The 13,765-nt window shown below is 39.3% G+C and overlaps 1 protein-coding gene across 1 annotated transcript in view; it reads left to right on the forward strand.

The window, feature by feature from the left end:
* stt3b (STT3 oligosaccharyltransferase complex catalytic subunit B) overlaps positions 1-13,765 on the forward strand; it is a 93,979-nt gene that overhangs the window by 54,019 nt on the left and 26,195 nt on the right. Inside the window, exons 3-4 of the mRNA XM_031295958.2 lie at positions 5,251-5,538; positions 12,905-12,970. Coding sequence (XP_031151818.1) covers positions 5,251-5,538; positions 12,905-12,970 — 354 coding nt within the window. The remainder of the gene's footprint in view (positions 1-5,250; positions 5,539-12,904; positions 12,971-13,765) is intronic.

A 13,765-nucleotide genomic window follows, 5' to 3' on the forward strand; every position in this document is an offset into this window, starting at 1 on the left:
AGGCAGCATCTCCAGACGGACCTGACAAAAAGTTATCCAAAGAATTTTTATAGGATAAAAATTGCACATATTACGCACAAACAAATTTGTAGTGCTAAGTATGCAAACACCAACTTTGCCATATCTCGGCCAAAATAATTGCTATCAACACAAAACTTAAGATTCTTGTTTGCCATGACCCTCTGAAGATGCCCCACACATTTTACGAAAATTGGCCACTAGGGGGCACTACAAGTACAACCGGAAGGCAGCCATTTTTAATTATGCATTTTTCATGTGTTTTACATTCTTTCGAACTCGTCCTAGGCCGTGATTTCAATCTTCTTGAATCTTTGCAGGTAGTATCTGTTGACCCTCATGACGAAAAGTTATCCAGAGAATTTTGATAGTTGAAAAAATGCGCAAGTTACAGCAACTTCCTGTCTAAACAGGAAGTTGCGTTATCTTGGCAACAATTATTCCGATTATACCCGAAACTTGACAAGGTTGTTTGTCATGGCCGGTTTAGCATCTGTGCCAAACTTGGCGTCAATCGGCCATTAGATGGCGCTGTTTTAATTATTTTTTTTAATTAATCAGCAAAATATTGATATATGGGAAACCTACTCTGTCTAACTACTCCTGGGGCGTGAGTCCGATCGGCACAAAAACTGGCATATAGACTCGGAGGACCCTCATGACAAAAAGTTATCAAAAGAATTTTAATAGCTAAAACAATGCGCAAGTTACAGAGGACCAACTTCCTGTAGGTGGGTGTCGAAACAGGAACGGTTGTATCTTGCACACGGCTATTCCGATGGACACAAAACTTAAGTCAGTTGTTCCTCATGTGCCAATGAGGCTGTGTGCCAAATATGGCGTTAATCGGCCTTTAGATGGCGCTGTTTTCATTTTTTTTAATTAGCAAATTCGCTTTGAGTGAAACCTACTTTTTTTAACTCCTCCTAGAGCGTGAGTCCCATCTGCACAAAAATGTACACGTAGACTCGGTGGACCCTCATGACAAAAAGTTATCAAAAGAATTTTGATAGCTAACACAATGCGCAAGTTACAGAGGACCAACTTCCTGTAGGGGGCTGTCGAAACAGGAAGTTGCGTATCTTACCAAGATTTATTCCGATTGACACCAAACATGACACAGTTGTTCAGCATAGGGGCTTGAGCATCCATGCCAAATTTAGAGTGAATCCGCCATTAGGTGACACTGTTAGAATTTTGGTTATTAATTATTCACATCGCGATATATGGGAAACAACACTTTGTCTAACTCCTCCTGGGCCGTGAGTCCAATCTGCACGAAAACTTGGATATAGACTCGGTGGACCCTCGTGACTAAAAGTTATCAAAAGAATTTTGAAAGCTAAAACAATGCGCAAGTTATAGAGGAACAACTTCCTATAGGTGGCTGTTAAAACATGAACGGTTGTGTCTTTGCAAAAGTTATTCCGATTTACATGAAACTTAGAATGTGTGGTCTACATGTGATGTTGCGTCTGCCAGTACCCCCTGGGCAAGGAGCGAGGGCCCGTCATCGCTGCTTGCAGCTTTATTATTTAGTTCAGATTAAACTTTATGATCCGCTCAGTCAAGACTGAATATTTGCCTTGGTCTGAAATAGCTCTCGAGAAATAAGTAAACATTTCAATGGCATACCTACAATAAAACGACAATAGCTAAAAGGTATTATAGCAAAAAACAGGTTAAAACTAGCTATGAGGCCTAGCTTATATGATTTCTTATGATTTTCTTTTTCTTGTAAGTGTTAAAGGAGAACTCCGGACGATTTTTACCTGAATCGTGATCGCTAGATGACTATGTGTACTGTTGATAGGGGGAAAAAAATGACCAAAATCGGCACTAGCAAACTGGAGTTGCTGCAGCTATGGCCAGAGCTCCCAGTTAGCTAAAATGCCAGTTGTGGAGGCATATTTTAAAGAGTGCCTTTGTGCCTCTTAGCAGACACAAAATGCAATTAAAATTTCTGTGCAACATGAACAGGTCACCTATCAACAGTACACATAGCCATCTAGCGATCACGATTCAGGTAAACTGCCAGAGTTCTCCTTTAAGCTGAGCCGTTACAAAAAGTGTTAGGAGAGCAATTTCAGTGGGTATGATTTGCGGAGTGATTGCCTGACCAGGATACGTCTTGGATTGCAGTTACCGAGCAATTATGGTAGTCACCTTGTCCTTGCATCATGTGTTGTTATTCCGAAGGTTGTCGGCAGATGATTGCGTCCACACTAGTGCCACTAAGGGGGATGATACTGTTTATATTGGAATCACTTAACATGTCGCTTTGCCAACCTAATTTAAGTAATTTTGTCTGTCCTGAAGAAAGATACACTGCAGGTGAATGTTTGACAGACGGGGGAAGGGAAGTCAGAAAGTATTGAGAGATGAACTAATACAATGATTTGGTCTTTCAATGGGATCTGTTAATGATAAAATAAATAAATAAATAAAAAATAAAATTAAGTTTGCCAGCCTCATCCTTAGGTCAGCTGACAACCCATATTTGACTTGAAAGAATTTTAGTGCCAGATGGTCAGTCGGTCACTTTCACACGTTGTCACGTTCTGTCTTAGAGTGTTCACAAGAATTTCAAAAGCAGGTGGATGGGTCATGTTGGCCATACTAAATGCAAATGTCCCCCTATAACATGCACATCTATGCAAAATGGAGCAAGATCCAGAAACTGATGCAGGAAGGAGATCTGACAGAGCTACTGCAGAGGTTCATCCAGCTGGCACAACAGAACCACATCCATTTCAGACTTTTACCTGCTTTATCTTTTATATAAGGGCTGAGGTGGGATTGGAATAATCTGGTGCCTTGTTTAAGGGCACCGTGATGGTAGAGTAACAGAAAGCCACTCACTCATTTACTGTGTAGGCTCATTGTCAAAATTTCACTTGTTTGCATGACTAAGCTAGATAATTTTCTGAACACAGTCAGGCTGCAGGAAAGAAGGGCATTTAGTTTACTCCCACACTGCATTCAAATTTTAAAATGAATGTGTGCAAGCTCTTATTTGCGTCAAGCTTATGCTTTTAAAACATGCAGGGGTGTGGACAAGGGCTGGGTACATCTCAGATCGGTGCAGTGGGTTTCAAATAGCCTGTGATGCAGGTACAATCTATGGCTTTTGTTTAGAAAACTTCCTGACCGAACATTCCCTCCACGTTTTCCAAAATGTGTCTTGACATTGTCTCCTTTCACATGCGGAGAGGTGGTCTGACTTCTGGCTCCAGGTGGAATTCATAAAATCACCATTGCTCTACCGAAGAACAGTGACGAGGCTCTTTTCTGTTACATTAAACATTTTACCCGCCTGCGGTCTGTTTAACATACCCTTTCTCTCCTTTCATCCACTACAGTTCACTTTTCCTCCTCATTCTCTTTAACCTTTCTGCCTTTTTATCTTTCATCATCTCACATCAACTGTCTGCTTTTGCCTTTTCTCTACCCTGTGTGGGTGGGTGGGTGTGTGTGTGGTCCCTTTTTATTTTTTTTATTCAAAATCGGACAGATGATCCTGACAGTCCTCATTAATTGTGTATGATAGCGTTAAGTCTCGGATGGGTCACACCGCTTGGAAGACGGACGAGCCGATATCAGTTAATGACTGTTTAGAGCCTTCCTGCTTAGACCAGTCCAGCTGCCCTCTCTCTTCTTATTTCCCCTCTTACTCCCACCCACCATCCAATCCCCAGAGGACGACTGTCAGTTGCTCTTTCTCCTGAGCTGTAGATAAGGAAGGAAGGCTTCTCTAATGTGACAGTCCATAACAACAGCGGGCTGTCAAGCCAATAAACCACTCTTTGTTGCCATAAGGACAATGACTCACATGCATTTTGGTAACAGCTTTTGTCATTTGTAGTTGATATTTTCATAATGAACATGCAATGTAATGCATTCTTGAATGCTAATTTGGAGAAAAGTGCTGATAAATTATGCACATAGATTTTGTTTTTAGCCATCTAGCCAAAACTCGAGGCAGGCTGTGATGAACAATTTCAGTCATCTCTGTAATGTTTTGGAAACCTGGGCCCTACCACAGAGTTCAAAATGGCTAATAATTACAACAGTAGTTTTGTAAATGGCAGGATTGGCTCCATTAGATTGAGTCCTATCCTTAGAGCCGAGAGGCAAGACATGGTTGATTTTCATTGAAGTAGATTGGCTGATGAAGATTAGGTCTCCTAGGCACCAGCTAATTAGAGATGCGAAGACCTGAGTTTATTAGCGGCGAGGCAAAGAGCATGGACTGCGAGAGCTACAGAGAGCACATATCAGGAACATCACTCACACGTTAAACATAGCCTTGTTTTTACTTCAGACAGCCAGTGTACTACACAGGGCCCTAATTGGATCTGCTCTCGCGTATAGACGAGACAGGGGCACGAGGCCTCGCCTACTCAGGTCACAGCTTCAACTGAACTTTTTGTTAGAGAAAACTATACATGGCAACATTTTTTGACTACATTTTTAAGTCATTTAATAAGTAAAAAATCGCGAATGTCTTTTACATAATTGTAAATTGAATATTTCCCATTGAATATCTTCCATTGTCAGACTGTTGGTCAGACAAAACAAGCATTTTAAAGAGTTCACCTTTGGCTCTATTGTGATGGGCATTGTTTAACTATTTTCTGACATTTTCGAAGCCAAATGATTCATCAATTAGCTGTACAAATAAGTCTTAAGGCAGATCTAGTTGACTTGAGTTGTATCATAGAGGATATAGGATGAGCAGTGGAGCATGGCTTATGTTTTCCCTTTTTAAGAGAATAATCTACTGGCTCTAAATAAGTGTGTGTTGGTGTAGATGCCTTTTGTCTCAATCAATAAAATGTATTGATAATAATGTAGCTTGTTATGTTCCATGGTCCTCCTGTTTGTAATGCCCAGAATTGTTCTTGTCTTCATCTAAAATATATTCCCCCTCTTGGCACCTTTTATGCTTCCTCTCTCTTCTTGCACTGTCCCCTTTAGCTCACCTACCATTACTTATGTCTAAGGCTTCATCAAAAGATTATAATTTATAAATCCCACAATTATTTTCTTGATTAATTAATCTGCCCACGAAACATCAGAAAACAATTACCTAAAACCCAAGTTTACGTCATCACATGCCTTTTTTTCGACCAACAATCACCCATCTCTCTACTCGGGTGTCGCATTCTGTCCCCAACATCCCTCCCACCCTTTATTTTGCTCAACCTCTCTCTCTGCCCCCTCACTCAGGTATACCCGGGGTTGATGGTGACTGCCGGCCTCATCCACTACATGCTCAACCTGCTCCACATCACTGTCCACATCCGTGACGTGTGTGTCTTTCTGGCACCGGTGTTCAGCGGTCTGACAGCCATCTCCACCTTCCTGCTGACGCGGGAGCTGTGGAACCAGGGTGCAGGGCTCCTGGCGGCCTGCTTCATCGCCATCGTGCCTGGCTATATCTCCCGCTCCGTCGCAGGCTCTTTCGACAATGAGGGCATCGCCATCTTCGCCCTGCAGTTCACCTACTACCTCTGGGTATGTACACTGGTCACTTGATGGAAAGCTGCAATGAGTAACTGTACATAAAAATGTCATTTAGGCCAATATGCAATTGTAATGGGGATGTACCTCTGATATTATGTTCCATGGTCAGTTTAAACTTCTCCTTTGTTAGAAATCAGAATAAAGCCTGAACATGTGCTCACTCAGCTTTTAAATCTATTTTAGCTATAAAAAAAATAAATTAAAAAAAATGTCGACATTTCTACCCCAATAATGAGGGCTCAGTCTGTTCATTTTCAGAGGACAGGCTTTATGTAGCCAGAGAATTAGCCCTATTTTTTATTTATTTATCCAGAGGCTTAAAAGGCCCACTGGGCATCTTTGCCGACCATGTGGAGCCCAGGAAACTGAATGCCGCACTGTAACACCTTCACAATAAGATGACCTTAAGAGTAGAATTAAAAAAAGATCTCTGGTTAAAGGTTGAATGCAATCAATTTTTCTTTCCTTTTTTTAAATACACAAAGTAAAGACAGCGGGTTCACCTACCTGCATACAGGGCAGCTGACCTTGTTGAATTCACACCATCACTGTGCTCAACAAGGTCAGATTTATTTTGAATGTAACAAAAATATTATGCCCAAAACAACTTTGTCCAGGTTATTCTTGTTCTGCCAAGTAGACCTTGAAAGCTGAAAAAACATCCAAGCTGAAAAAATTCAGCTTGGATGTTTGCAGGAACCACAGTGCCAACGATTTTTTTAAATGGGCTTTCGCAATAGGTGGAAGTATAGAGCTTTTCAAGTTGAAAGATGTACAGTATGAAACAGACTTTTCAGACTTGTCAGTGTACCTTGGTGTGTCTCTTTTTCTCTTTCTAAAAAGAAATTATAAACATTTCCAGTTAACCAGTAAATGGTGGTAATCTACTTTTTCAGTTAAACCAGGTTTTCTCCCTTACACTAAAGAGGTCAACATCAACAGATTAAGAGCAGTGCATTACACATATGATTGCCCACACAAAGCAAAGTACAAATACGATACAATCCACGCCACAGTAGATCTGGAAGAAGCCTTGAGGATAAGTGCCACAAGGCTTGTTGGTGCCTAAAGTAACATAAGTGCGATTTTTAAAGACCAAAATGGATTCTGCGGACAGTTCCGTAACTAGTTTCAAAACCAAGGGACCACACATGTTGTGGCTGGTTGAAGACCACACTGCCGCAATTTCGACCACTTGAAGAGGGTTTGACTGTGCATGCTGGCAGCCCTTGACTTGAAAGATCTGGATTTCTAGCTGGTTCTTCTGTCACAAAAAAAGAAAATACGAAATTAATAGATGTGGACAGTACCTGATGTTACAGTTTCTGCTGCTGAGGTCAGAGAGGATTGCTTTAGCAAAATACATGGATATCACTGCCTATCATTAGAGCACTGTGGGCATATTCCTAGTCGATAAAATGATTTTCTATTAACAACATTGCCTCATGTTCCTGTAGACAGGAGTCATAGAATATAAAGATAAGAGGTTACAGTGAAGCAATTACAGTCACCACTGTAAAATAATCTTACACTTGCACAGTTAACCTGCACAGGAGCAGGTGCCAAATGAATATGAACATTCAAAGTGAGTCCAAATTTAATATTGTCGAATTTATCAATGTAAAAGACTAGCAAAATACTGAATTATTTGTAAGGAAGTGATCTGCAATCAGCTGCTTGCACAGGCCTTTTTTTATTAAAGGAGAACATGCATGGCCTTTTCACAAAGATGCATGCAGCTGTGAAAGAATGCCTGTACAATATAATGTCTTTGAAAATCATTAAGGCTATCCTTAATGCTTTGCTGTAATGAAAAGCAGTTGTAGTTAACGCTGTCGTTAGCCATCTTTATCTCTGGCTTTAAACGTTATATAAGACCAATATTAAGAACAGAAATGACCAAATAAATCCAAATACCAGCAGTCACCCATTGCTTTCATTGGTTAGGTCCTTTCTAAAGCTTATTTTATGTCTTCTTCTTTGCATCGCTCCTGCTGCTTAGTTTACTTTGGCAAATGACATCACATTTTGTTTTAGCTCAGAAGCTTTGGGTATTATCTAGAAAACATTATCACATGATAGGATGCCGCAATGCTTTTGGCGTCTCATGCAAATAAGCTACATGTCCGTTATTACCAACTGTAGCTGCGTAGTTGTAGGGAGACGTTTCACTGCTGGTTATAGATAAGGCAGGCAAATAAAGCTCAAGTTTTAATTAAACTACAATGATACTACATTGATGATGATTTTCATTATACCTGCAGCGTTCAAACATGACTGCCTGCAGCTGTTAAAGAGTACCTTTACAGCTCGAAGGCCTGCAGGAGCCCCCACATTTATGCATAAGTGTATTCAGAGGCCATACAATGGTGCTCATTAGCATTCACTATAAAATGTTCCGTCTTAGCTGATAGTTTACTGTACAGCACACAGTAACAAATTGAGGCTACAGTTAAGCCTAAAATATCCACACAACAAATGCAAAGACATGTTTTCCTGCATGTCGCAGATGTTTTATTCAGAAACAAGGAAATCGAGGTTGTCACTTTATGTTCACATCACCTGTGTGTGCATAAAGATGTCTCTTTATAAGGGGCTACAAATGAAACCTAGTTGTCGTAGATGCTGCAAAACTCTTGATCTGTAAACCACTCAGCAATTAACAAAAAGGCAGCATCCACATGTACTTTTTTAATGTTTTTTGGTTTTTCAAAAGAAATAAAGTTTTGGTATTTTTATTTAAACTCTAAAATGTAGGGTTTCCAGGTTAAATTTTAGATGTTTAATTTAACTGTCGTTGTAATAGATGTAAAAAAAAAAAAAAAAAATACATACACACATTTGTTGAATGGCAGTGGTGGACCATGTTAGACAGGCTGGTGAGCATATATACTAGTACTCGAACTGTCCTCATCCAAGCTGTAGAAAAGAGTGGTGATAGTAGCTCGTAGGCGTTTTGTCCATTTCTTTTTTATTTTACCTTCAAGGCATTGATTTCCATTTTATACTCAAGCGTAAAGATATGCTGCGCGGTGGAGGCTTTCATCCAGGTAGAAGTAGTGCTGCAGGTATTTCATCATGCCATGCCTCACTGCTGTTTGTCACAGATTAACAAGCTTGGAAGTACAGTTGCCGCTGGGTTGGAAGGGAGCTTTTATCTGTCCAAGGATTCAGCCATTCCAGTTTGTCACTTTGTCAAATCGTACATGGATGCATGTCCACATGCGGTTTCATGCTGATATTAGACACTCGGCTTGTACTTGTGGACAACTCTTTCTGATTTGGCAATTACGGTTTCTGATTTGGCAATTACCTAGAGTTTGGTATCCAGGTGGCTGGCTAAGCATGCCTGTTGTGTCTACAGTTTAAGTCCCGATACAATACACCTGGCACTGTGTCTGTGTGCCGACTCACCAGAGTGAAACCAAACAGCAGTGTCAATGGGAGAGTTTACATCCTCAAACATACAGTGATTTAGGAGAGTAACATACTTAGAAATGTATATTATGCACACATGTATATACAGGCTTTTATATGTACATGTACAGTGCTCAGCATAAGTGAATACACCCATGCTAAAGTTGACTAAAAAGAGGAATAAAAAATAATCTTTTGGAAATTGATTGTAATGCCTTAATTAGAAAAATTTGCCAACCTTTAAGGACACCAATTTTCTTTGTGAATCAATAATGTATCGTAAATAAATAAATGTTCTTCCTTAAACTACAGAGGGCATAAGTCAGTACACCCCTATGTTAAATTCCCATGGAGGCAGGCAGATTTTTATTTTTAAAGGCCAGTTATTTCATGGATCCAGGATACTGTGCATCCTGATAAAGTTCCCTTGGCCTTTGGAATTAAAATAGCCCCACATCATCACATACCCTTCACCATACCTAGAGATTGGCATGGGGTACTTTCCTTAAGATCATCTCTCAATGCAAATCAAACCAGCTATTAGTCTAACTGAAAGTACCCCATAAAAAAATCTAAATCTGCCTGCCTCTATGGGAATTTTACATAAGGGTGTACTGACTTATGCCCCCTGTATTTTAAGGAAGAACATTTATTTATTTACGATACATTATTCATTCACAAAGAAAATTGGTGTCCTTAAAGGTTGGATTTTTCCTAATGTTTTTAATTAAGGCATTAAGATCAATTTCCAAAATATTTTTTTTATTCCTCTTTATAGTCAACTTTAGCATGGATGTATTCACTTATGCTGAGCACTGTATATACAGAAGAAAACAAACCACACTGAATTTAAAGTCACTGACATTGCAGAGCCCTTTAAATCATATTTCAAGGAAACTTTTATCTGTAGAGTCTTTGTGAATTTTTGTTGATGAGGCATATTAAGTAGAGCCAGGCCGATATATCGGCAGGCTGATATTATCGGGCGATATTAGGCATTTTCCAAACTATCGGTATTGGCATTTATAATGGTCGATAAATGAATATTTAAAAAATAAAATAAAAACAGACGAAACACCCTTCAACCATGTTATGAGTGTTGGCATTGCATAGTTCGTCCACCAGAGGGCACTCTACAACGTCCCAGTTGGCAACGCTCTTTGATTTTTTTTTTTTTGTTATTGTTTTTGTTCAAAGGACTTTTAAGTTTCATATCTTAAGTTTGTATTTTTATACATTTTATTTATCAGAACTTTAATATATTTTGATGTTCCTCTGTTCTGTTGTGACAATAAAACAAGTTTATTTTTAAACTGCATGATCATATTATTTTAGTGAGGACTCATAAATAACTACAAATAACTAATGTTAGGGAAATCTGTTTGTTTTGTTACGCGTTTCTGGATTCTTTTTTTTTTTTTTTATAATATTTATATTTTTAAATATATATCGGCCGATGTATCGGAATATTGGATTTTTAAATCGCCAAATATTTGTATTGATGTCGGCCTTAAAAATCCTTTATCGGTCGGGTTCTAATATTAAGACAGTTGAGCAAGAAGGACTGCAAACTCTGCAAAGCTGCAGAAAAGTGAACTGTGTAAAGGGTGAACTTCAGGTGAAATCTGGAAGAACTGCATTATGAAATACGACTGAGCTGCATTATGGAATAATACACTCCACTTTATAAATGTTTGAAATAATATTAAGAACAATCAGTCATGGCAGGTCGTGACGCCCAAATCATAATTGATAATTTGCCTAACAATTGAAATGTTTGTCAGCCTCTTTATGTAGACCGATAGAGGTTGTGTGTTAGGGACGTCTGTTTGTCTCTGCGCTTATGACCTCTTGTCATCTTGTGTGTATGGACAATACGTCTACAAGTGAGGCAGGTGTTCCTTGAAGCAGCCATCACGGCCTCTTAAGGTGATGTGTCATCAGCAAAGCAGTGCCATTTAAAAAATCCCTCTCCAATCACCTACCACCTCTCACATCCTCCGTTCTATTTGGCAAGGGCCCTGACAAACAATCATCTCAGCCATGCACCACTGCTTCCCATATCAGTCTCATTTACCTACATTTGTCTTTGTGTTTTCTTTTCCTCCTCTCCATCTTTCTTCAATCTTGTCTCCCTTTAATTGTCCTTGTCTTCTTTTGTCCTTGCCATTGTTTTGCTCTAGCTGTGTTCTGCGTTCTGCCTCTTCTCTTGTTCTTCCCACCAAGCGCTCTTCCTGTATCTCATTATTGCTTGTTTCTTTTTTCTACTCTGTTCCTTGTCTCTTTACCCTCGTCCTCTCCTTCACATGGCAAAAACGCACAGAGCTACTCTCAAGTCTCAGCCCAATCTTCATTATCCGACTCCTTCATTTTATCCGCTAATAACCCATTCAACTTCACTAGCTTAATCTCTGTGTTTACCCCCTCTCTCCTAACCCCCACACACACACACACACACACACACAATCACCATTGTATAATCTATAATTGAATCCTCTCAGACCCAGGAGAGCTGCTCTTTTTAACACCAAAGCTCTCCGTAACATGAATACACACACACACACACACACACACACACACACACACACACACACACACACACACAGTTTCACTGCCTCGCTCTAACCCTGTGCACCATGCCTATAATGTTGTAACAGTAATGCCACTCTTTCTGTTCACTCGCATTTAATTAGATGGGCCGGTATCACACTGTGTGACTTCTATGTCTTGACAAAAAGAGTGGTGGCTGGAAGGGCAGTTGGAAAAGGGGGTTGAGGTGCCAGTTGAATATAGACATGCCTCTGAATGGACAATGCAAGGCTGCACACTAATTATGGCTCAACTTGAGTGGGAATATTGCCTGAGGAGAACACACCAGCTTGCACAGTAACTGTGACCAGGGCATGTAATATTAAAATCATCCGCATCTCCCCTAGAGACATAAATGTAATCGCAATGGCACTTTAGTCCTCTTGACCTAAACAGAGCAACAAGGCCCTATAACAAAAGTTCCACCTTCGTATAGGATAGAATGATAATCAGGTCACCACCAACCTACTTACTGTGGCCCACCTCAACACATGAGGAAACACTGCTTGAGGACAGTTTATTTTTGTGCATGCGCCAACAGTTTGAAGCAGCGTCAGTGTGTCTGTCTGTGCAGTTTATTGATCCAGGGGTCTGTCTGGGATGCTCTGCTAGGTATTACTAGCAAATCTCAGCCATTGTTGGATGTAATCATGTCTCTTAACCTCCCCTCTCCCCCATTGTCACTTCTACTCTCCCAGAGTTTGATTTTGAATTCAAAAGTACACTGTTAAATTTGTGTGTGTGTGTGTGCGCGCTTGCAACTTTGTCATTATCACAGTGTGTTTTTAAATGTTAATGTGTACACTTGTCTGCTTTATCGGCCTGTGGCGGGGAAGGAGAGCTTGTTTACAGGATGTTTTCATTGGTCTAGACTAGTCTGAACTTCTCTTTTCTCATCTCATCTCTTACCACAGCTGGCTGTTCCACATCTGCTGTGATCATTAAACTGTAATCATTAAAATGCTTTTTTAAAGACACACAAAACAGAACGTTTAGCACTTTTAAACCCATTCTAAATGTAACTTTGAGTTTGTTTTACACCTTTTCATTTTACATTAGTTTTAAAATGTCTTGACTTTTAAATATGGTGAATCACAATGTAAACAAAGCTTTCAATGAGACTTTGGTGTTTTAGCAAACAGAGTAAACTTATAGTAAAGACAGCCTTCACTCAGTCCAGATTAAAACCTGTTCCACTGCAATTGAACATCATGTTATTATAACAGAGGATGTGCATCCTCTGCTTTTTTGGTTTCTAATATCCTTGATAGACAAACTGTTGGTCTACTTGTCTTATTTGATGTTGAAGCATATGGATATATTCATAACACACTCTGTTTCTCTCTCGTAGGTGAAGTCAGTGAAGACAGGCTCTGTATTCTGGACCATTGGCTGTTGTCTCTCCTATTTCTACATGGTGAGAATAGTTCACACACAAACATTGACACAAACACACTGGCTACACACTAACCATACAATACAAATTTTACTTAATCCTCCTTTTTTTTTATCCCAATGAGAATTATAAGTCAAAATCACATTATGACTTGTTCCCATCTTTTGATTTTTAATTATAATTTCACTTATTTATTTTTTTTAATTCTTGTTTACTCTGCTATTTACACATTTCTATTTTTTATTTGATGTAAATGTATGATGTGTGTATGTGTGTTTTTTGTATTTTGCTTTTATTTCTTTGTTTTACTGCTGTGCAACCAACTAGCCTTTGGAAACAGAGTAATTTTTTTTTATCAGTTTCAGTTCTCATCGACCTCAATGACATTAAAGTATATTTAAAGCAAAAATTGCAGTATGTTTGCGCTGCCATAGAAATAATTCAACATAAGTGACAAGGGATTTTGTTTCAATCTTTTCATTTAAATGTAAAATCAAGACAAATATAAATATTCTGTATTTTGGCATGCACAGAGAACATTCACTGTTTTATACTTGTCTTTACTTGAGTTGAACGCACTGACACTAACTGATTCTGCGGCACTGTGATAACAAGAGTGGACATTAAAAATGCTCTATTCTCATACACTGCTGCAGGAAATGCTTTGTCATTTTAGTCAGACTTCTTCCCTCCTATGAAACTATTGCCATGCTTTGCAAATGTCTTTTGTAAAGTAGCTTTGGGGCCTCATTTATAAAACTGTGCGGCGAATTTGCGTCAGAAGTGGCGTACGGACGAAACATAGGATGTGAGAAC

The sequence above is a fragment of the Sander lucioperca genome, chromosome 14 (genome assembly GCF_008315115.2).
Source record: "Sander lucioperca isolate FBNREF2018 chromosome 14, SLUC_FBN_1.2, whole genome shotgun sequence".
Classification (NCBI taxonomy): domain Eukaryota; kingdom Metazoa; phylum Chordata; class Actinopteri; order Perciformes; family Percidae; genus Sander; species Sander lucioperca.